General features: G+C 47.1%; 1 protein-coding gene across 5 annotated transcripts in view; it reads left to right on the top strand.

Annotated features, from left to right (window-relative positions):
* The window catches only part of STAG1 (STAG1 cohesin complex component), a 2,120,576-nt gene that overhangs the window by 1,902,012 nt on the left and 193,843 nt on the right, over positions 1-24,721 (top strand). For all 5 annotated transcript variants that reach the window (XM_069618021.1, XM_069618024.1, XM_069618022.1 and 2 more), the window contains one exon: positions 650-852. In XM_069618021.1, coding sequence (XP_069474122.1) covers positions 650-852 — 203 coding nt within the window. The remainder of the gene's footprint in view (positions 1-649; positions 853-24,721) is intronic.

The raw sequence follows: 24,721 nt of genomic DNA, 5'->3' as shown, positions 1-24,721 counted from the left end.
ACACTCAACCAGGGGCGTAGCTGGTACATCGGCTCTCCAAAGTGGAATCCATATAAAAGACCTTTATCAGGCTGCAATGCTTCTATCCACACGTTTGCAAAACACGATTTCCTTGATACCCTGTCCACTCAGGAAACACATTTTGTCATAGCCGTCCCAACATATCGGTACCATCATTCCTCATTGCTCTCCAACCCTGCTCCACAATCAAGGTGCTTCCTTCTATGGTCTTCTCCTTTAACACTACAAGGCGTTTCTTTGTTATCCCCAACGTGGCTGAGCACTGGGGGGGAATGATAACTGACATCACATGGTGCTGTGCGCACTATTTATATTGTCACGCCTGTACCCAAAGTAGTTGGTGCAGAGTTTCCTCGATGCCGAGCCACACATGTCCCCCTGCTGAGAGAAAGGTTTCCGAGGTCTGCTAATTCTTTCTTCCATACACTGAACTCCCACAACCTTGGATCAGTACCCAATATGGGCAAGAAATGTTTCCTTTGCATTTTGTATCTTATTTTTTGGGCACTGTTTGCTTTTGAGGGTAGCATTTATGGTATGGGTTGCACTAAAATCTAACTTTCTGTGATTATTTCATATGCTAGAATGAAACTCTTTGGTGCAATATTTTGATGTTCTGTCCCTGCAGCCACTCTTATCTGGAAAAATTTCTCAATGAACACATGATGGAAAGAAGGGAAGACGTATGGCTCCCACTAATCTCCTATCGGAACTCTCTGGTTACTGGTGGTGATGATGATCGACCATCCATGAACAGTGGAGGAAGTGCTGGTAAAAACTTCTCAGTCAGGAATAAAAAAAGGCCTCCCCAACACAAAAAAAGGATGGAGGGTAAGTTTCTAAGGCATATATTCCACTGTCTCTTTTGATATTTACTTGTCCTATGGACTCAATTAGTTGTTACATTTGGAGATATAATTTTTGTGCAATATATATATATATATCTGTTGTAATATATCAGCATACATCTCCTCCTTATTTCAGCTACAAGATACTCAAGCATTTGAACTTTAATAAATTCTCGTGACTTGAATATTCCCCATCAAAGTGTGAATCTTTTGTCTATGAAGGGAAGCAGTTAAAAAAAAATGCCTCTTTTCAGCATTCTGAGGCAGTGGACTGAAACCTCCCCCCATTGGAGTCATGTTGTATTCTTCCACTTCGCACTGCTCTCACTTCCTACTTTCACGTTGTCAAGTGAGGGAGTCATTGGTTAAGATCCTGGGCAATCTTCTATATGTATATTGATTTGACATTTCCCCAACATTCCACTATCTTTTGTTGAATCTTTCTGGTAACCAACTACAAATGTTTTAATGGATTCCAGGAAACTCGCTTTAGTCTGCAGTTATGTGGGTGAGAAGAAAAAATAAACAGATTGTTTAAAAGGAGAAAAGCTAGAAATTGTTAAATCCTATGATTTATTTAAGGCTATGCTTTATGGATAGTACGTCCTGGAAACGCCATAGGAAAAGGTGTCTGGTCTGACTGCACAAACTAGGGCGACGATTTTTTGTAAAAATTATTTGTACATGGTGTTAGGCAGAAACCTGTGCAGTTCCCTTGGGGAACACTGCAAAAGATTTAAGACTACAGGTAGAGCAGTAAACCCCTTTGGTAGCAGTCTGTACCACCCAGATTTACCTGGTAGCTGTGGCTGAGCAGTCAGACTTCTCTCAAGAAGAGTTAGGCAGTATGTAAAGTATACACAATATGTACCAAAACACAATAGCACAAGCAAACACTGACCAGAGCTTGGTTTCAAAAGTATATAGTTATTTATTTAAAATACACATAAGTTAAAAACACTCTAGCAAAAATATAGTAAAAGCACTTCAACACAGTTATACTGAAAGTAAATTCAATCCTTTCTCCTATCTAGACAACTCTAGGTTAACACCACTTAATTAAAACAGAGGTGAGTGCTTAACGTTAGATGACACTCTAGTAGTTTCCAAGAAAGGGAGAGAAAAAGCAGAAATAGGTTAGACACACCACTCTAAGGTCCAGAACACTTGCAATAGGCTTAAAGAAGAATCAAGTCACAGGTGAGCAAAAGTCACTAGGCAGGGCCCACTCTTAGAGTAGCCGGAGCGAAAATGTGCCCAAGATCACACTGTTAGTTAGAGATTCAAAGTCTTGCAAAGAGTCAAAAAGAGTTTAGAGTGGCTCAGAAAGTTTAGCCAAAGTGTCCCAGGCACTCCCAGGTTCGAAAGCCGGGGACTAAATCTACCCCGTACAGTCGGTAGCAAGGGAAGCCAGGCGGAACACAGTACCTTAAGCGGAAAGGATCCTCCAGCGGGGGCAGTTGTTCCAGGCAGCGACAGCAAGGCTCGACGTCGGTCAGGGGAGAAGAATATCTCGCTGAAGAGCAGAAGAGAAAGGTCGTAGCACTGCCCGGGAAGAAACCAGCCGCGGGGTCCTCCGGTTAAAGGGTTGGTACCGACTTTCGCGGTATGGGGGTAAAGTGTGGTATTCCGGATGCCGGGGTGCTTGGCACAGGCAAGGCGGCCACGAGATACCTCAAAAGGACGGAAAGAAGGCGAAAACTGGTTGTCCCCACCAGTCAAGGGAAGGAGCCACTCCGTTAAGAGTTCTCCTCGGTCGTCGGGAAAAAGTGGTGAGACGGTTCAGCAGGGCTCCACCGGGTGGTGTCGTCGAAGCAGGTCGGCTCAGCTCTTCCCTCGTCGGATTCTTGGTCCTGTGGCGACTTCTGAAGTCCCAGTCCCCAAAGCCCTGCTTTTATGCAGCAAACCCCCATTCACCCAGCCTAGCTGTCACTCAAACATGCTAAGTGGTGAGCCGGGCGGCTCACCACTTGGGCCAATCAGGACGGAGTGCGACTTGAGTTACCAAGGTAACTCAGTCCAGGGTGCCTAAATCCCCCTCCACCCCTCCTAAGTACCCCAGACAGAGTGGCACCACTTTGGAGGGCTTCTGTGGAGAAGCCCGCCAAAAGTGGAACAAAGGGCTCCACTTTGGGTCAGAGTTACAGAGGCGAACACCAACGCCATTTTAGAATCAAGTTTTGGCAAAAAGTCCCAACCGGAGTTATAAAAATAAATATATAAACCGGCGGTATGTTTAAGGCTACCGTAAATAAATAATTAAATGTGTTAGCCTAAAACAATGGGAAATCCCATAGGGAAATATTCGCGGTCGAATATAAAAAGTAGTTTCCACTGCCACCAGCCAAAACTCGATCAGGGGGGACGGAGACGTGCCCCCTCGACTAACAGACCCTGGGGCAATCGAATTGCCCCAGCCAGTACGTCCACAATATGATGGTTTGTACTGGTTCTGTTCAGGATTCAAGACTAGCAAAGTCTTTGGTGACTTTACATGCCCTGGGAGACAGTAGTCAGTCCCAGGGTATGGAGTCTATGTTGGGGAGTCCCTAGGACACCCCTGGGTCACGGCACAGAGGGTGCTGTGTGACCCACATCACAAAAATACATGAGGCCCTATGGAGTAAAAGACCCCATAGCCCATTCAACACAAGGTTTAACCAAGAAAACACACTTCAACATGTCCAAGAGTGAGGGTAAAAGAGTCTCACTCTTGGCAGGAGAAAAAAAATTAAACCCCAGAAATCCAGCAAAGCTGCTGGGGGACTCACTAGGTAGGGAAATTCAGCCTAACCAGAGAATTCTCCCTAACACTCGCCCCCCCCAGACTAAGGGACAGGAGGATTTAATCCACTCCTGGATGAACCTCGTACCTCTAGTCGATGATATACATCCTAGAGAGTCCATCAGCATTTTGATGGTGACACCTTGACCTATGTTCAATGGAGAACTCAAAGGTTTTCTTTTGCAAGCTAACGGACCTACAGACCCTTTGAGGAACATCAGTCTTTTTGTTATAGGGGATCTGGTTGACCAGTCCCTCAGAAGTTGGTACAACTTCTGAACCTATGTTAGGCTTTTTGAAGGGGTCCTTATAAAGGATTCCCTTAGATCTAGAGGGGCCTCCAAGGTTCCTCACCACCTCTCTTGTGGGAGCAGGTTGGGTCTTAGGCCTCTTGGTTGGAGGGGTTGGGGTTAGGCAATGTACCTGCTTCCCCTTCCTCTTAGATCTACCTTTCCCTATTTTAGGAGTTTCCCCCCTAATATTAGGATTGGAGTTGGGGTCTTCAGTAGAAGGTCCAACAGTCCGAAGGTTTTTGGCCTTAGACTTTTCTTTTCTGGTTTTCCACCAGCACTGAGAATTACCAGTTCTCTCAGGTCCAGATAGGGGCCTAGTTGGTCTATCCACCTCTTCCTCAGAAGCAGGGGGGGTCAGAGACTCGGAAACTAGGGGAACAAGGGTGGAGCTTGGTTGGGGCTCCCATGTTCCTAGCATACTATCCTGAAATGTGCCTGGGTTAGAGGTCAACTTACTAACACCAGGGCTTGTAGTGGGGTTCTCAGTAGAGGGTCCCACAGGCTTAGAAGGGTCCTTCAAGGTAGCCTGTCTAGCCAATTTGGTTAAGTTCTGCTTCTCCATACTGGGAGGCCTGGGGGTATGTGACACTACTCCTAGAGTTCTTAGGTCATTCCCCAACAGGACCTTCCCAGGTACCTCAGTCTGAACACTGACAGGGATCCTCACTGTCATGTTGTTACACTGAATGAGGGCTGGTAGAATAGGAACCATTTGGACAGGGCCTCCAGACATTTTAGTGGGACCTTTGGGTGCTTTGGCCACATCCTCAGGTTGAAAGAAGCTTTCATCCACTACTGTTCTGCTGGCCCCAGTGTCTCTCCTGGCAGGAGTATCCTGGCCATTGACAAGAACACTGTCCACATAATACACCTTAGAGTTAACAGGTAGGGAGTTATACACAACCCTATTCTGGGGACTAACCAGACCCATAGGCTCTAAGTTTACAGTTGCTTGAAGACCCAAGGGTTCTTCAGCAAAGAGTTCAAAGTGGGCACTAGCCATCTGTACTTCATCCTCAGGAGTGAAGGCTAAGGAGACTGTGCTGATCCCTGCAGGTTTACCCTTGCACTTGGGATCTCCTTTGATATGGTCAGTACCCTGACAGACATAGCATTGTCCAAATGCTCTCTGGAAGGGTGGCTTGTTCTGACCTCCTTCTGGCTTGTGGCCAGAAGGTACAGTAGCCTGACTAGGTTTCCCATGGGGCTTACCCTGGTTATTTTGTGGTTTGGGGCCCTCTTTGGGATAGGAATTATTAGAATTCTCTTTGGAGTCTTTTTTAGGCTGTTTCTCCCCATCCTTCTTCTGAGTTACCCCAGAATCCTTGTGAGTGGCCCTGTTGGCAACCCACAAGTCAGCAGCCTTAGCTAGTTTCCGGGAATCTAATTCCCTGGAATCAGCCAAGTGTTGTCTGAGCTCAGGAGAGCAGGCATCATAAATAGTCTCCAACATAAACAAATTCTTCATACCTTCATAAGTGTTCACCTTGTAACCCTTAATCCATCCCTCTAAGTTTTTCAAACATTCACTCACCCAGGTAGCCCAAGGGGTACCATCATGCTTTTTGAGGCTCCTAAACCTCTTAAGATACTGGGAAGGGGTCTTCCCAAACCTAGCTATCAAAGCTAGTTTCACACATTCATAGTCCTTCCTATCCTCCTCCCCCATCTCCATTACCACATCAGTTGCAACAGGGGGAAGCCTAGAGAACAACCAGGTGAGTAAGTCATTTCCTGTGATGTTCTGGAGCCCATGATTATATTCAAACAGAGACAACCAATCCAACACATCCAACTTAGGCTCATACATACCAACCAATTCTTTAGGCATCCGGGGTCTTTTAGGACTGGAACTTCTAGAGGAGCCAGAGAGAGAAACATTCTCAACAGATAATTTCTTCATTTCTAAGTCATACTTGAGCTCCATTTCCCTTAGCCTTAGTTCTTTGTCAGTTTGAGCATTAAGTTTCTTATACTCCAATTCTAGCTTCATTTTCTCCAGTTCAAAGTACTGAGGACTAAATGTGGGACCTGGTAAAGGTCCAGTAGGCACAGCAGGTAGAGCAGGCAGAGGCCTAGGGGGGACAGTTACAACAGCCTCACCCTCCTCTTCTGACTCTTCCTCAGAAACATCAACATTTTGCTCCATGTTAACTTCAATACTGTCATCTACAGTTGCTGGAGTGGTAGGCTCCTCTGAACCATCACCCAGACTTTGGTTAGCTAACAATCTTTCAATCAGCTCCATTTTCTTGCCCTTAGTCAGGAGATCCTTATGTTTACAGAGCACTCTTAAACAATCAGCAGTTTTGGCTGCAAGGGACTCTTGACTATAGCTTTCTATAACTGACATGTTAGAGGTTTTACTTTTTCAGTGCTAAGCTTTGTGGTTAGTTGCACTAAGGTATCTAAAGCACAATAAAATGTATACTCAATACAAATCCCACCGCTGTACACCAGTGTTAGGCAGAAACCTGTGCAGTTCCCTTGGGGAACACTGCAAAAGATTTAAGACTACAGGTAGAGCAGTAAACCCCTTTGGTAGCAGTCTGTACCACCCAGATTTACCTGGTAGCTGTGGCTGAGCAGTCAGACTTCTCTCAAGAAGAGTTAGGCAGTATGTAAAGTATACACAATATGTACCAAAACACAATAGCACAAGCAAACACTGACCAGAGCTTGGTTTCAAAAGTATATAGTTATTTATTTAAAATACACATAAGTTAAAAACACTCTAGCAAAAATATAGTAAAAGCACTTCAACACAGTTATACTGAAAGTAAATTCAATCCTTTCTCCTATCTAGACAACTCTAGGTTAACACCACTTAATTAAAACAGAGGTGAGTGCTTAACGTTAGATGACACTCTAGTAGTTTCCAAGAAAGGGAGAGAAAAAGCAGAAATAGGTTAGACACACCACTCTAAGGTCCAGAACACTTGCAATAGGCTTAAAGAAGAATCAAGTCACAGGTGAGCAAAAGTCACTAGGCAGGGCCCACTCTTAGAGTAGCCGGAGCGAAAATGTGCCCAAGATCACACTGTTAGTTAGAGATTCAAAGTCTTGCAAAGAGTCAAAAAGAGTTTAGAGTGGCTCAGAAAGTTTAGCCAAAGTGTCCCAGGCACTCCCAGGTTCGAAAGCCGGGGACTAAATCTACCCCGTACAGTCGGTAGCAAGGGAAGCCAGGCGGAACACAGTACCTTAAGCGGAAAGGATCCTCCAGCGGGGGCAGTTGTTCCAGGCAGCGACAGCAAGGCTCGACGTCGGTCAGGGGAGAAGAATATCTCGCTGAAGAGCAGAAGAGAAAGGTCGTAGCACTGCCCGGGAAGAAACCAGCCGCGGGGTCCTCCGGTTAAAGGGTTGGTACCGACTTTCGCGGTATGGGGGTAAAGTGTGGTATTCCGGATGCCGGGGTGCTTGGCACAGGCAAGGCGGCCACGAGATACCTCAAAAGGACGGAAAGAAGGCGAAAACTGGTTGTCCCCACCAGTCAAGGGAAGGAGCCACTCCGTTAAGAGTTCTCCTCGGTCGTCGGGAAAAAGTGGTGAGACGGTTCAGCAGGGCTCCACCGGGTGGTGTCGTCGAAGCAGGTCGGCTCAGCTCTTCCCTCGTCGGATTCTTGGTCCTGTGGCGACTTCTGAAGTCCCAGTCCCCAAAGCCCTGCTTTTATGCAGCAAACCCCCATTCACCCAGCCTAGCTGTCACTCAAACATGCTAAGTGGTGAGCCGGGCGGCTCACCACTTGGGCCAATCAGGACGGAGTGCGACTTGAGTTACCAAGGTAACTCAGTCCAGGGTGCCTAAATCCCCCTCCACCCCTCCTAAGTACCCCAGACAGAGTGGCACCACTTTGGAGGGCTTCTGTGGAGAAGCCCGCCAAAAGTGGAACAAAGGGCTCCACTTTGGGTCAGAGTTACAGAGGCGAACACCAACGCCATTTTAGAATCAAGTTTTGGCAAAAAGTCCCAACCGGAGTTATAAAAATAAATATATAAACCGGCGGTATGTTTAAGGCTACCGTAAATAAATAATTAAATGTGTTAGCCTAAAACAATGGGAAATCCCATAGGGAAATATTCGCGGTCGAATATAAAAAGTAGTTTCCACTGCCACCAGCCAAAACTCGATCAGGGGGGACGGAGACGTGCCCCCTCGACTAACAGACCCTGGGGCAATCGAATTGCCCCAGCCAGTACGTCCACAATATGATGGTTTGTACTGGTTCTGTTCAGGATTCAAGACTAGCAAAGTCTTTGGTGACTTTACATGCCCTGGGAGACAGTAGTCAGTCCCAGGGTATGGAGTCTATGTTGGGGAGTCCCTAGGACACCCCTGGGTCACGGCACAGAGGGTGCTGTGTGACCCACATCACAAAAATACATGAGGCCCTATGGAGTAAAAGACCCCATAGCCCATTCAACACAAGGTTTAACCAAGAAAACACACTTCAACATGTCCAAGAGTGAGGGTAAAAGAGTCTCACTCTTGGCAGGAGAAAAAAAATTAAACCCCAGAAATCCAGCAAAGCTGCTGGGGGACTCACTAGGTAGGGAAATTCAGCCTAACCAGAGAATTCTCCCTAACACATGGTTCAATTACAAAATATAGAACCTTTACAAAAAGTATTAAAAAATAAAAAACACATTTCTCCAGCATGGGGTCTGGCATGGATTCACATGCTCATGAATATTCCCTGTCGTCAGGCTGGGAATCCTCGGTAAAGAAAAAATCAGTTTCGTTTCTGAACTGTCTTTCTACTTGTAACCAATCACTGGTCTCTGGGTCATATTGCCCCCAGCCAATGACTGCCCTCTACCTAAGCCCCTCCTCTGGCAGCCATCTTCAGATTTTTACCGCACGTTCAAGTGTTGGGAGTCCTCGTGCTGTAGCTCTCGGGCTTTTAATGCGTTTTGCGAATTTTCAAAGAGATTTCACCTCACTTTTTGGTCAATCGGGCCTCAAGCTCCACCGTTTCTACTTCCGATCAATGGGGACCCGTTTCAGATTTTTTCTACACCCCCCAAAGGGTGAATTTTTTGTCGCGTTTCATTTTCCGGAAGATCTTGAGGCCTATCCCACGTGGACATGGCCCAGGAAAAAGGAAACACGACGCCCGGACCTAATCTCTTCAGGAGCTGCCATGGATGTGGACTGCAGAATGTCTTCAAGGAAGATGAACATTCTCGATGCCTCTACTGCCTTCATGAAGACAAAACGCACGTGGAGAAGCACTGTGCGTTTTGCAAGAACATGTCTGAGCGGACGACTGGCTGGAGGGGAAGAGCCCAGCAGCGGGTGATAAGTTCTTTGAGAGCGCTCCGGCGACAGGGGCCCAACAAAAGGCTAAACACTGCGAGTCCGCGGGCACTGGGAGCGCCGAACGGTTGGACTCCTCGGTTGACAGGCAGGGCGCAATTTCACCAACGCCATCAACCAAGAGCCAACGCTCTGGCTCGGAGAAGAGGAAAGTGGAGAACCCAGTTAAGCTTCGGGAGAAGTCCCGGTCGATCCCGACGACAGCCGAGGGGGAGCGAGGCGGTGACTCTCCCCCCAAGGTGAAGGCCTCAAGCGCCCCCACGGTCATGAAGGCCTTGATTCACCCGGCTAAGGCCTCTATCGAGGGAGTCGTGGCGGCCCTGTCGAAGCCTGTGGAGGCTACCATAGTGGAGGCAACCTCGGGGCCTAGAGTTTCCCTGTCACAGCGGAGAGAATCCTCTTTTCAGCCCATCGATAAGACCCCCGTGAAAACCCCAGTGGGAAAGCGGGGGGGGGGTGGTTGCCATCACGGACACGTATTCAGCCTCTGAAGAGGAACTGGCGGAGTAGTGAAGGTCCCGAACAAGAAGTTCGAGGAGGTCCGGTCCCACGGGAAGGATCCCGAAGAGGCAGACGAGGAAAGCGACGGAGGTGGCGACGAGGAACACGTGGAGGCGGAGGATTCCACTCCCCAACCGTCGCAGCCGGTCCCTGGGCCACAAGACAACTCGGGGGCGATCCTGAAGGCAATCCAGGCCTTGTGTACGGAGATGAGGACAAGGTTGCCCTTACCGCCAACTGACACCCCCTCCTTTCCAGCCTTTTCGGCCTGCACAGCCTTCTTCCCGTCTCCTGAGCAGAGGGATGATACAGGAACAGAGACAGCCACAACGGAGACGGATGACGGTGGTGACGACGGGATGGACCTTCCAACACCACCTGCTCGGGCCTCCCCGCCTGACGAAATCGGCTCCTTCCACGCCTTGATCGCCAGGGCATCCAAGGTCTTCCAGCTCTGCCCCGTGGATGAGAAGGAAGGTTTCCTCTATCAACGACGGGAGGCCAAATGGAAGACGGTCCTCTCGGTCCTGTTACTCGACATCTGGGACGAGGGGCTTTTGATCATGAAGAACCCATCCACGGCCCCAGCCAAGAGAGACCGGTACGAGAAGAAGTACCAGGTTCCGGATTCCCCCCCATGTGCCTTAGGGCACAGCCTACCCCATACTCGGTTGTCTCCGCGACGGCCAAGAAGAAAGCTGCGGGGGCGACGGCGTCAACTTCGACATCTCCGCCGGACAGCGAAGGGAAGAAACTGGACGCCATGGGACGACAGGTCATCTCGTCGGCGGCGACTACCATTAAAGCAGCCAACGCCCTCGTGATTTTGGCCCGCTACGACAGGGAGCTATGGTTTAAGATCGCTCCCCTACTGGATTTCCTCCCAGTCGACAAGAGGGCGGAGGCCCTGGAGATCCTACGGGAGGAAGAGGTGGCTTCGGACCACGCCATAACGGTGGCCATGGACATTGCTGACACCGGCTTCTGCCAGATGGGCACCAGCGTTTGCCTTCGCCGGCACGGTTTGCTCAAGGCAACCGATTTCCGTCAAGACGTGCAGACCAGGGTCCTGGAAATGCCCTTTGACAGGAGCAACCTGTCTGGCAAGGCAGTGGACGAGTCGCTACAAGCTATCAAGGCCGACACGGCTCGTGCCTTAGACGTTCTTCAGCAACGGCGCCGCCCTTTTGGGGCTCCGGAGGCAAGCAAGGTGCCTCCAAGGGATTCAGAGGCAGCTCCTTGATGTACCACCAAGCGGCCTGCTCCTCGTTGCAGGAGGCCTACAGGGGACACCGCAAGCAAGGAGGCTCTTGTTGTCGTCGCCAAGGAGGCCAGGGTGGAAAGGCCGCCGCTAAGCAGGATTGAACCAGTGGTAGCGTCGGGGCCCCCACCTGAGCACCCTGGTGGGAGGCCGGTTGGCGAACTTGGTCAGCGTGTGGGAGTCCAACTCCACCAACAGTTGGGTGCTTGATGCCCTGGCCCGTGGGCACACACTGGAATTTCTAAGAAAGTGTCCCTGTATTCCACCTGTGGGCAGAAAAGAAAACCACGTCCCGCAACTACTACTGGAGGTACGAGCGATGTTAAAGAAGGGAGCCATCGAACTCGTCCCAAAGAGGCTCCGGAGTATATTCGTGGTACTTCCTCGTAAGGAAAAAGACCGGCGGTTGGCAACCCATCCTGGACCTTCGTCTAAACAAGTACATCAGGTCCCAGAAGTTCTGGATGGTCTCCCTCCAGCACGTGCTGGGACAACTGGAGGAAGGCGACTTCCTATCGTCGCTGGACTTGGAGGACGCCTAATTTCACATCCCCATCTTGAAAAAACATCGAAAGTTTCTGCGATGCGTAGTCCAAGGACGACACTACCAGTTCAAGGCCTTTCTCTTCGGATTGAAGTCGGCACCCAGGGTGTTCATCAAGTGCTTAGCACCAGAGGCTGCACCTGCAGGGGATCCACGTCTACCCATACCTGGACGACTGGCTCATCCGGGCAGAGTCAAGGGAACTTGCTGTCGAACACACAAGGAAGACCGTCCAACTGCTCTCGGATCTGGGATTTTCAATCAACTTCACAAAATCCCACCTGGTACCGTCGCAAGTCGCCCTGTTCCTGGGAGCCAAGCTCGACACAGTGGCGTGACTAGCATCTCCATCGGAGGAAAGGACGAAGGCCATCCTAGGCAAGGTGCAACAGCTGTCGACCATGGACGTGGCCAAGGTGAGGTCTGTGAAGTCCCTGCTCGGCATGATGTCCTCCTGCATGTACCTCGTGCGCCTTTGCAGAATACGGATGCAACCACTGCAGGAGTTCCTCGACGCCCATCGGATGCAAGCGACAGGCTACTTCGAAGACAGGATCTCACTCAACGAGACCTTTCGACAAGCGATCCGGTGGTGGGGCACCCGCGTGCATCTGGCGGCGGGTATGGACTTCCAGACCTCGGCCCATCAGGAGATGGTGACGACGGACGCCTCCCTGGAGGGATGGGGGGCTAACTCTGGAGATCTCCACGTAAGAGGCCTTTGGCTACCGGAGGAAAGGTCACTACACACCAACGTCCTGGAGCTCCGAGCCGTGTTCTGGTCCCTGAAGTCATTCCTTCCGTCCCTCAAGGGCAAGGTGGTGAGGATCTTCACCGACAACACCACAACAATGTTTTACAGCCAGAAGCAGGGAGGCATCGGATCCCAGACCCTATCCAAGAATGCCCAGGATCTGGCATTTGGGCTGTTGCCCAAGGGATGTTTCTGGTACCCTTCTACCTGGCAGGAATAAAAAACACCATCGCCAACGCACTCAGCAGGGAGCTGCGCTCGTGCCACGAGTGGGAACTGCGGCAGGATCAAGTGGACCTCCTCTTCCGACGATGGGGCAATCCCCAGATCGACATGTTTGCGACGGCGCCGAACACCAAGTGCCAGAGGTTCGCCAGCAGGTTTCCCCAGCCGGGGAGCATGGGCGATGCCTTCTCGTTCCCCTGGGACAGCCTGTTCCTGTATGCGTTCCCTCCCCCTCCCCGTTGCCGTTGCTGCTGCGACTCATCAACTCAAACGGTCCTGGTGCAGGATGACGTTGCACCGGTGTGGCCGAGGCAGATCTGATTTCCTGGACCTTCTGGACATGTCAGCGTCCCCACCCCCCCCCAGATCCCTCCTTCCACCCCAAGTCAAACTGCCGACGGACGCGGATCTCCTCATCAGAGAAGGAGGCGCCATCCGCCACCACGATCTGGCGTCGCTGAACTTGCAGGCCTGGCTCCTGCAGCGCTAGAGTTTGGAGGGTACAAATATCCCGGCGGACTGCAAGGATGTGCTTGCAAAGGCCAGGGCGCCCTCGACTCAAGTGTTATGGACACATATGGAAGAGGTTCTCTGTCTGGTGCCGTGCACAGAAGATTAACCCTCTACGGATTACGGCCCCTCAGGTGCTGCCATACCTACTGTCACTGGCCAAGGCGGGGCTACCGCACACCTCCATCAAGATCCATCTAGCGACGATTTCCCACTAGGCCAGGACCTCGGGGGCGATCATCTCTCTGGTCCCATCACCTGGTGAAGGAGTTTATGAAGGGACTGTTCCAGTCATTCCCGCTGGTGAAGCCTCCAGCCCCGGCGTGGGCCCTCTCGAAGGCTTCCATTTCCAGTTGGCTCTCTGGCTGCATCATGCACTGTCACCGGTTAGCAAACCGACCGTTGCCCAGCCCTCTGAGAGCCCATTCAACCAGAGCAATCGCTGCTACCACAGCGTTCGTGTTTGGTGTGCCCCTGCTTGACATCTGCAGGGCTGCTACATGGAGGTCGACACACACCTTCATGAGATTCTACTGAGTCGACCGGGATTCCAGGGAGGAGTCCCAGAGTCGGCCAGGCAGTGCTGCGTAACCTGTTCGCTTAAGGTGAGCCTGGTGAGGAGTTAAGAGATGCTTAATGTTGAGTTGCTGTATTGCTTAATGTTGAGCTTTGCCATGTCCCGTGGTTGTGCATGTGTGTACTGCTATGTATTCTTATTCATGAGCATGTGAATCCATGCCAGACCCCATGCTGGAGAAGGAACAAGTTACTTACCTGTAACTGTTGTTCTCCAGCATGGGTCTGGCATGGATTCACATGCGAACCCTCCCTCCTACCCCTCTGCGGCTCTTCACTTGGTCCTACTGCCACTTTACGTGCTACCAAATCTGAAGATGGCTGCCAGAGGAGGGGCTTAGGTAGAGGGCAGTCATTGGCTGGGGGCAGTATGACCCAGAGACCAGTGATTGGTTACTAGTAGAAAGACAGTTCAGAAACGAAACTGAAACTGATATTTTTCTTTACCGAGGATTCCCAGCCTGACTGGGAATATTCATGAGCATGTGAGTCCATGCCAGACCCCATGCTAACAACAGTTACAGGTAAGTAACTTGATCCTTACATTTCACAATTACACAACATTTCATTTTAATACATTTAAAACGCATATCAACTTCTTTCATAAGATCCCCCTAGCCACGGAGAACAATTCTCGAGGTGTACGTTCCGGTTCAAGGACAAGAGATAATCCAATGTGAATTGAATAATAACAAGTTACTAAAAAAAGGAACTCTGTTATAAAATCCTTGTCCATCTAAAAATTACATCTTCTAAAATTTCAATTGAGCAGTGAATATTCAGTGGTTATCAAAGACAACAAGTTATTTTTCTATGTGTTTGCAGAGACTTACCAATAAATATATCAATGGTTTGTGAGAGCCTTGCATCATTCTTGTGCATAAAATTTGCAAACAGACTTCATAATCAATATTTACAAATTTAATCAACCGATTTGTTCTCAGTCTTAAAATGAGGGCAATAAAAAATGAGATGTTTCATAGTCACGTATGGTTCATTGCATTGAAGAAAACATTTCCTTTGATTTGTTATCCCTTTCTCGATCCACTTCATGGTCCTTTCCCTTGTATGGTACAAATTAAATGTGTACCTTAAATATGCTTTTCTAATGTGATTGCAAGGAAATAGATTAATGTGATCGTATCTTTGAATACGAGTTTTAACATACGCACTGTATTCTTTATACAATTTATAATTTGCTATTTGCTCTATGGTTAAGCACCAATCCCTTTCAAAGAGCTTTATTTTTTAGCATAACCTGGACAGTGATATACATAGTCTACCGTGATGTGAAGGTCATTCAATATTTGTTGCATTTTCAAATGATATTGAGTAATCTAATTAGAGGTGGTTAATTCAAGGGTGCGTTTCATGTCGACATATAAACAGTTCTTAGGTGGGAAATGGATTTTTACATAGTCAATAATCTCCATTTCCAACGACCAAATAACGCCTCCAATTCGTGTCGTATCACAGCATTAGGTATAGACACTGGTAGATACATTGCAGATTTTAACAGAGCCCTGTAAGCAATCGAGAATTAAACTCATATCACATAAGCATATGTCGAGTGAATATAATATTACACTTTCAATTCTACGTGTCTTGAAGTCGATCAAAGGAATTAGCGAGAATTTACAATATTTCACATGTATCATTTTCAATTGAGACAAAAGTGGTCTGCTCTTAGATTTAATTAAATCATTCCATGCTTTAATTGAGTTTTGTTCTGAAAGGTTGTATCCGAGATAGATCGTGTTTGTGATACAGGATATTTGGGTTCCCATAAGCTGCCATTGGAAACTTCCGTGCTTTTTCTTGGAACCAAATTTCATAACGCCTGTTTTTGCCGGGCTCGGTGTTAAGCTATGGGCAATGGCGAATTCCTCAAAAAGTTGTAATTTTGATTGTAGGCCTGCTGGAGTTGGGTCATAAATAATATCAGCAGCAAATGCCACCCATTAGAGGCGGATAGCACCAACCTTCACAGAAAACACTTTTTTGGCATCCCAGTTTTTGTCTAGGTCAGACAAATATACATTGAAAAATGTAGCCGCAAGGTTACATCCTTGTTTTAGACCTAAGTGGGTACTAATTGGCGTGGTAGTTCTTCCTTCAGCTGATATTTTTATTTTATACAATGCATTAGTGTGTAATTAAATAAACCAATAAAGTAAAACATTTGGGATTCCCATGTTCCTCATTTTCTGCCAGAGAATATTACAGACGACATTATCGAAAGCCGAAGTCATATCGATCAAAGCAATGTACACAGGATATGAGTTCTTTACTTTTGTTCCCGCTATTAGATGTGCCATGATTGTGGCATTTAATGAAGTGCTCATGCCCTTCCGGAAACCCGTTTGATATCTTGAGTATGGAGCTTTATTTTCAATAAACTTTTCAAGGTCGTTTAGAAGCAGAATCGCAAACAATTTTGCATCTGTGTCTATCAAAGAAATAGGCCTGCAGTTCTGTGGTAAAGTAGGATCTCCCTTATTGAATATGGGAACAATATTCGAAGTTAACCATGATGAGAGAATAAGTCCAGAGTTGTTAATGGATTGAAATTTAGTTTTTAAAATTGATGCCCAGAGCTCTGGCTCTGCTTTGTAAAGACATGGTGGAAATCCATCAGGCCCCGCTGATTTGGAATAGGTCAGTCTTGAAATAGCCCATTTAATGTCATCTAGTGACCATTTCAAACGGGTAATCGCACTATAGCACAGAAGTACTCCTGATTCACTTTTAAATTTCGACGGGAGCTGAAATGTATCTGTTATGTAATCTTGCCATACGTTTTCTGCAATACTGTGGCATAGCTATTGCAGTACTCTTATTATCACTTTTGAATGTGCGCCAGATAGTATGTGTCATATGACGTAATGGCTCTTATTAAGGTGCAATTCTCTTTCTTGTACCTCAGAATCCGAGCATGCTTGAGACTCTGCTTATATACACACAATATTTGTTTGCACAATATTGTATAGTGCTCCACTTCTATAATTCTATTTCCGAGTTGTCTCTGCGCTTTATTTTTGTCCCCTTTCAGAAGCTTACAAGTAGGATCGTAGGTATGTGTTTCTTATTTGTATATTTGTTGCTAAAAAATATTAGTGCAGCGTTTATTATTTCAGAGTACTGGCTAGCTGTTAACATTTCTGAGTTTCTTTTTTCATATCTTCTTAGTTCTATTTGTTGTGATATGTTTGACAAATTGGTTGCAAAGACCCTGGTTCCACATAATAGACAGTTGAGAACGGTCTATTTCTGCCAGTACTAGAGATGGATCTATTTTAGGCATACAGCACTCCAATTTCAGATTGGTAGAGATCTGAGCGTGGTCACTGTGTAATATTTGACCAATCACTAGTGGTGCGGTGATTAATGTAAGGTTATGCGTGACAAATATGAAATCTATCATAGACTTTTTCGAACCTCGTGACCATGTAGCTTTTAAATTCGTGTTAGTCTCTTCCATGTCCCAGTCCCTTAAACGTTCTCTCCATTTAGCTCCTCTGACATGAGACAATGAAGTGGATTTTATTACTCCCACCTCACTAACATTCCTACAATCGGAATTAAAATCCCCACCGATTATTATTTCCAGTGCTTGATATCGACTAGCTAAGTTTTTCTCAACAATTGTCAACTTCATTTAAAATAGCATCAATTGAGGTGGTGGCTGGATTCCAATATAGAGTAATTATCAGAATCGGGGGCTATTGAACGAGTTGATATTCAAAAGTATACCTAATAAACTCCCGACTGCCATATCAACTTGACTTGAAATTTAAAGGAGATGTTAACTGCGATTGCAAGTCCCCCCCGATGGGCGACCTTGAAAAGTTCTAATTGCAGGAGAGCAATACATAGTATATCCAGGCATAGTGAAAGTGTCAGTTTTCATGGATTCCTGGAGTAATATTATAGTTGGCCAATTAGTGAGTGGTAATGTCGAAATGCCATTTCATAAGATTAAGGTATCCATCCACATGAATTCCATGAAAGCACGTTTAGTTCAATGCAATGGGGTTGCTATGTCGTGGGGTGAGGATCTTTAGACTTAAGAATTGAAATGAGCATAGGTTCAAGCCACGGTTTTAGCTTTTGTATTGGCTACTGTGTTCAATATTTTGTGAATTGCACGATCTTCACCAATTTAGGACGTATGATCGAACACTTTGGTCTCCAGGGTTTCTGCAGCAGGAGGACTTTGATATTCTAGAAATTCATTTGCTTTGGACTCAAATTCGAAGGTACTTAAATTGAGTCCTTCATCTTTAATTTCTACACTAGTAAATCACAAAAAATGTCAATATGGCCTCAGAGCTCAAATAGCATATAGCTCTGAAGTTGTTTGTTCTTGCTATAGAAACTCTCAGAATATCCTCTGATTTGACCATTCTTAATTGAGGTATTCGTGTGAATAATGCCAAAATGAATGATCGATTAATTCGCATATCACCCAGAGCGGCTTTGTCACCCTCAAATCCGATTGTGTGACTTTTTGTTTACAGGTGGTCCTGGGACAGCTGGAATCCCTTCATGAGGGTGAGATAACGCAGCCTCCGTCCCAGCCACCAATGACACTTGAGGTGATATGGCCTTTGTTAGCGTTTCTACATTAAGAGGACCATCATATAGAGCTTTTCTCAGTATTTCTAATGTTTCGTGGTGAGTATTCGTTGGATCTTTGTTATTCGTAGGTTCAGGCAGGGACCTGCTTATCGCCGGGCCATTGATTGATATGCGTTTGGTATCCAAAGTTGTTTTTACAGGGACGGTATCGGATCTAACTTTAGCCATATCACTTCCATTTGATACCGACGGGACATCTTTGGATAAGTTTATTTTTCCACTACCACTCACCGTAATCAAACTTTTGTTAACGATCAAATCAATCTCCTTAGGACCCTCTACTTTTGAGATGGAAGCTTCAAGACATGCTTCACTGTAAGATTTCCTTGCAGGCATGGTTGCATTGATATTCAAAAAGCCGGCACTCGTGGCACCTCTTATGGTCGTACAACTTCTATCACAAATTTGAAAGTAGTTCAAGTTTTTTTTGGTGTAGAGAGTGTAACAACTTCTGTGGAATTTACAACACTTCTTTTTGCCTGTACTTCAGGAATACCAGGAGGCATTTTTAGTATTTTAATGGTAGAGTCAGGATTTTGATTTTCAATCTTCGCAAGTCCCATAGATTTAATGGGTGTATTTTTATTCACTTTGCTTTTAATCAAGCCTTTTGACTTGGGCTTGGGAGTAGGTATTAATGCGTCTTGACATTCTTTTGTCAATTGCTGTAGATCTATGTGGTCTTCATCAATAATTTCTATCACAGGTTCTAAGATCACTAACTCAGAGAGCTCTGGTGCAGGATCCTCACACTTATTGAGGACAGTATTAGCTTTCTTTTTTAAGAGAGCTTCTCTACGTCTTTTTACATATCTTTTTACTGCTCGTAGATGGGTCTTTTTGGCGCAACGAGACATAAAGGAAACATTTTCATCAGATTGAGAGCCATCTTTTTCCTCCTGCTTCAACTGGTCCAAGACTTTCACCAAAACCGTTGGACTATCTGGGGGGATCAGTAGGTTGTACCAACTTCGATAACCGATAGGCAATTATGGTGTTTATCGCCTCAACTGAAGCTCTAAGTTCTTTTAGTTCAATATTAAAATTACAAAGCGACGAGGCAGAAAGCATAATTATAGGTGGTATTGAAGATGCCGGCGCATCAAAGCAACATTGGGTGCTTTTTTCATTTTGAACTGGGCAAATATTTGTGGTCTGCTTTTTGAAGAGTTCATCTCTGATGGATCTTAAAGTATCTGCAGCCATTATAAACCCTTCCATTCTGTCCATCTTGGAACATATATGGTGCAATATTGCTTTTATTTCCTTCAGCTCCAAGTGGGACAAATCATGCCCCCTGTCAAGTAGTTCTAATATTTTAATGATCACCGGGAAAGTGCCTGGGGAGCGCTGGTCATTATCTTCAGTTGGACTAGAAACCACCCCCCCCCCAAAATACTGCCTGAGAAGCCTTGATGTGTACATCGGCCGATTCAGGAGAGTATGTTGGGAGAGGCGGTGATAATTCGTCATTTATATCAGCAGCTAAATCTTGACTTAGATTCGTTTGCGTATCTAGGATTAGTGGGTGATAGTACGTCTAGCGAGTTATTTCTTTTAATAGAACCAAAAACTAGGGGGGGGGTCATGCCTATTGAGAGGCTCACTTGTTAGAGAGCAGCCATGTTTCTCATAGTATTATGAAACCGTTCTTTGGCTCAAGAGCCAGCCACAGGTGATTCTAAGCAACTACTTGGTACTTCGGCGGGGTCTCCGTACTTCAGGACTTACAGCATTCTTGTGTGTCAAGGAGTCCGATAACATGGAGGTAGAAGCACTAGTCGGGACTGTAGTGTGTATTGATGCTACATGGGTAGAGACGGTAGTATGGTTCATAATCTCTTTACAGGTGCTTGGGGCCATTGCCGCTAATGAAGCAGGTTCTATGTAGGATGTTCTGCCATGACAGACAAGTTAATCAATGCTTGTTGATGTGAGTACAGTTGACGTTAGGTCGTTACATCGCCCGCTCCGCAAACCACTTGCCATATCCTTGGTGGTGGGGGCGTCAGCAGGAGGTGTAAAAGAGGCAACTTTTAAGTTACAGCAAGATTAGGGATTGTTCAATATTTGTGATTTGCATCTAGTATCCAGCATTAGCCATTGTAGATTAGCAAATAGTAAACACAGGTGGACAATATACCCAACTTACAGGACTACACTGAGTACGCCTCAAATAGTATACCAGAGAAAAGACAATCCGCTTGACTGTTGCTAAGGAAATGAGTGCGAGTGAAAATTGAGAACTATACCCGGTGGCATATCAGACGAACCAGCGAACAGAAAACAGTGTTACTTAGCGCGCGTACTTGATGCATGCGCGCTGATGCGTGCGCAGCTCAAGTAATATAGGCTTCTGGGAAGGCAGGGCACCTAAACAAACATAAATATACACTGTATTAGCACTATATAGCTTTGAAAATGGTAATTCCTTAAGTCCATATACTATGATAGTATATAAAGTACCATAAAAGTTCAGAAACCCACCTGGAAGGCAGTGAAGAGGTCACGCTGCGTCCTGGATCAGCGTCTGGTGACGATTTTGTAGTTGGGTACTTGAAGTGTCATTCTCGGAGTCAGGCCATTGAGATAAATAAAACTAAAACAAAGGTAATCTGAACTTGAGCGAGGTTGTGTGTCTCTGAATGACAGTAGTCTGTATGGTTGAAACAAGTTTCTGAAAGGCATTCTGGTGGTACCCATTAGCCTCTGAATTGGATACTTTATATGAAAACCGATGGAGAGAGGGGTGAAGTACAATCATCCACTTTAAAATTTTGTGTGGCAATTTTCTCCAATTCATCTGACAAATATCCATGAGATCATGCATGACAGTAGTTGAGTCGGGATGGGGCTGTGAGCAGTTGTCCTTCCCGGCAGCCAATCAGGCAGGGCTGTAATACTGAGAGCATGAAGCAGAGCCACTGCTGTCAATGAGGCAGTGCTCCGGATCCCCCACAGTGCCCCCACGTTGTTGAAGCTTTTGTCCCAACTCCTGTGCTTGATCGAGACTAAGATAATGCCTCTGAGCCTCAGTGGGCATGGGTATTGACCATAGGGAGCTGGCCCACACAGTAGTGGAGAGGGTGCTGTTGGGAGCTCTGAAAAGAGGGGACTGGGACTGGGACCTGGACCTTAAGTGCAGTTTAGGAGAAATAATCCAGGTGTGCCCATGCATTTTAACTTCGATGCTCGGAGAATGGGTGGCAAATGAGGAGCGATCCTGGTTCTACTGTGTTTGCCTTATACGCACATGGGGCTTTGGTGGGGGACACAAGGGTCTTTGCTGAGCCCAGTGCCAACGTGGAAAAGTAAATTTTAGGTGGATTGCACCCGACTTCTAACTCTTGATAGTATCAAAGCTATTGTTGCAGGAGTCCATCTCAAGAAATGGGCTCACTGCTTTAATTTGTACAAACCACTGAGCCCATGCCAGTCAAGTTGATACTCCCATGATCTGAAGGTCGGGCAGCTCTGATTGGTTTTGAGTTCTTGGACAGAGATTATACTCCTTGTGGGATTCCACATTTGCTTTCTCTGGTGGCGGGGCACAATTGTATTTCTGCTTATGTTATTAAATACAAAAGTTCTTCTATTCTGAAATGGTTCTGTCTTGCAGTAATGGGGTGGAATTTGGGGGTCCAACGAAACGCTCATAGTCCGCCACCAGAGGTTAGTGGTATGGCTCAATGACACTTGTGGAGCCTCTGAGTCTGCTTTGGTCTGCAGTCATGCCTCACTCAGGCAAGGCAGACCAGCACAGCGTACCATTTCCTCTAGCAAGAGGTCCAGGTTGCACGAGGAAGCATCTCGAAGCAGGAAGAAGGCACACATTTCGGCACCCTAATCGGGGTCTTCTGCTCAGAAGTATGCACCATTGATGGCCACACGAGCAGGTCAGTCTACTTGTCAAAGGAGACATCATCATCTAAGTCTTAACGGTCTTAATCTTCAACTAGGCTCATAGTACTCCTTTGTCGTCGAAAAGCAAAGTCCTGTTTGACATCCCCGTCGACGACCACGACTAAGATCCGTCGAGTGTTTGAAAACCTTCAATCACAACACTGTTAACCTCAATCAAATCTTTCAACTAAGATGAAAACTATGCTGCTGGCGCCGTTGACTCCCGCACAGTTGACTCCTTTGTTAGTTAAGCCATTTGCTTTGGCTGCCTTGCCCAGTCCTGTTCACCATCTTCCACTAGCTCTTGGGATCACCCCACAGAGCAGGTTCATCTGCTATTCCGCCAGAAGACATCCTACAGCTCGAGTCGGATTTAGAAGGCCGGTGGGCGTAGTCTGACGAGATGGTGTTGGACGAGGTCCCCTCCAACCCCAAATGCAACACTCATCCTCCTAGGGCAGATCTGAGGGTAGTTCCTCTTGCCATTCCTGCAGCCCCTAGGGCCATTTCCCTGGATATACTACCCACCTTAAAATCACTAGTGTCGAACTCCAATGCAGATTGCCTAATCCTTCCAGACTGCAACTGAACCCAAGTCGATTACCTGCCCCTTCTCGCCCTCCTGTTCTGGTGCAAACGCTTGCCGGACGCTGAGTCGACAGATGATGCTCCTGGCGACAATGTCTCCACACACTGCACCAACACAGGCCCAGATGAGTTTGACCTTATCCCTTCTGACAGCGCACCTGATGAGGTTCCTCCTGCGAGTTTCTCTACTAGACGAGATTGGGTCTTTTCATGCCCGGGTGTCCAGTGTGACGATGTTCGGTCTAGCTAGAATGGGACCGAAAATAAATTGTGGCCATGCCCCTGCTGGAAGATATCTTGGAAGACGGTTTACACATAACCAACCCTTACTTTGCACCTCCCAAGGATAGGTTTGATCTGGCTAGCGGCTCTGTCCTTCGCAGGCAATCTTGTTTCTCCAGGACTACAAGACAATATCGACCTTCTTACAAGTTGCCATCGTACAGGTCCCCTTCCTACTCTGCATCGGACACATACAAAAACAGAGGCAGGCAATCAGCGGTGACGTGGCTCCTTGCAGTCTAGGGGTCAACCAGCTACGCAGACCTAACACACCTCAGGTCCAGCGTCCCTCCCTTAGCCCCACCAACGTTCACACCCCGTGGTAGGAAGGCTTTCGAAGTTCATCCGCAAAAGGCGAGACGTTTCCACCGATTAATGGGTGCTTTCCCACATCCAGCAGGGCCATACGCTGGAGTTAGTCAAATGGCTGCCCACCATTCCTCTGTATCAAAAGTTGGAGAAATATATACACTTGCTTCTGCAGGAGGTCCAGTCGCTTCTGTCAAACTGAGCCATCAGGAAAGTACCATCCAACCAGCAGGGACAAGGCGTGTACTCCAGGTACTTTCTAGTACGGAAAAAGACAGGAGGTTGAAGACCCCTACTACAACTTTGCATTCTAAATTAATTCTTAAAGGCCCAGATTGTCAGAATGGTCACCCTTAAGCAGGTCCTGTCCCAGCTACATGGAGACTTTCTGACATCCCTATCCAACAAAAGCACCACCGCTACCTTCGCTTCATAGTGCCAGGTCGCCACTACAAATTCAGAGCTCTACGCTTTGGACTCTGTACAGCCCCAAGGGTTTTCACCAAATACCTGGTCCCAGTACTGACCTTGGTAACTGTCTGGTAAGAGCGACATCATTCTCAATGGCTTCCCATCACACCTCATTTCACACCAATGCCTACAGTCTCTATGGTTCTCTGTGAACTCTCCTAAATCCTGTCTGATCCCCAGCAGGCTCTCTACTTGGGGTGCTACTGGACATGCACTCTTGCAGTGTGACTCCATCAGAAGAAAGAGTACACTCACTGCCTGCCAAGGTCCAGCGGCTCTCCCAGCTGCCGACAACTTCTGTCCACCTTTTGAAATATCTGCTGGGGATGCCATCTTGCATCTCCCTAGTGCGGCACTGCTGACTCAGCATGCAACCTCTCCAGGAGTTCCTCCAATGCCCACTGACGTCAAGCTTCAGGTTCTTGGGAGCGCAGGAACTCGCTGACGCAACAATTCCGAAAGTCTTGCCACTGGTCGTCGGGCTTGGAGGTGCATACAAGAGATCTGCATGTCATGTGTCTCACTCTCCCCCTTTCTCCCTCTCTACAGGCACTGGCCGCTCAAAGTACCAGAGTTCCTCATTCCAGGTGTTCAGAACACAATGGCAGAAACTCAGCATGGGAACTCCGCTCCTGTCACTAATGGGAGCTCCAGGAGTTTCAACTCTGCTTGGTTTTCCATTGTGGGGGCACTCCAGAAATCGCCCTCTTTTCCACCCACGACAACCGGAAGTGTTTCCTTTGCCAGCAGGTTCCCTCATCGAGAAAGCCTGGGAGATGTCTTCACATTCCCCTGGTAGGGGAAGTTCCTGTATGCTTCGCCTCCCCAATACCTGTGACGGCGCGAGTGTTGATCTCTTCAGACAACATCCGTGCAGACTGATCTTAGTGGTC

Source organism: Ambystoma mexicanum, chromosome 10 (genome assembly GCF_040938575.1).
Source record: "Ambystoma mexicanum isolate Mex_15411 chromosome 10, UKY_AmexF1_1, whole genome shotgun sequence".
Taxonomy (NCBI): Eukaryota; Metazoa; Chordata; class Amphibia; order Caudata; family Ambystomatidae; genus Ambystoma; species Ambystoma mexicanum.
Note: the sequence above shows the minus strand (reverse complement) of the source record. Positions and strands in the feature narration are given on the sequence as shown.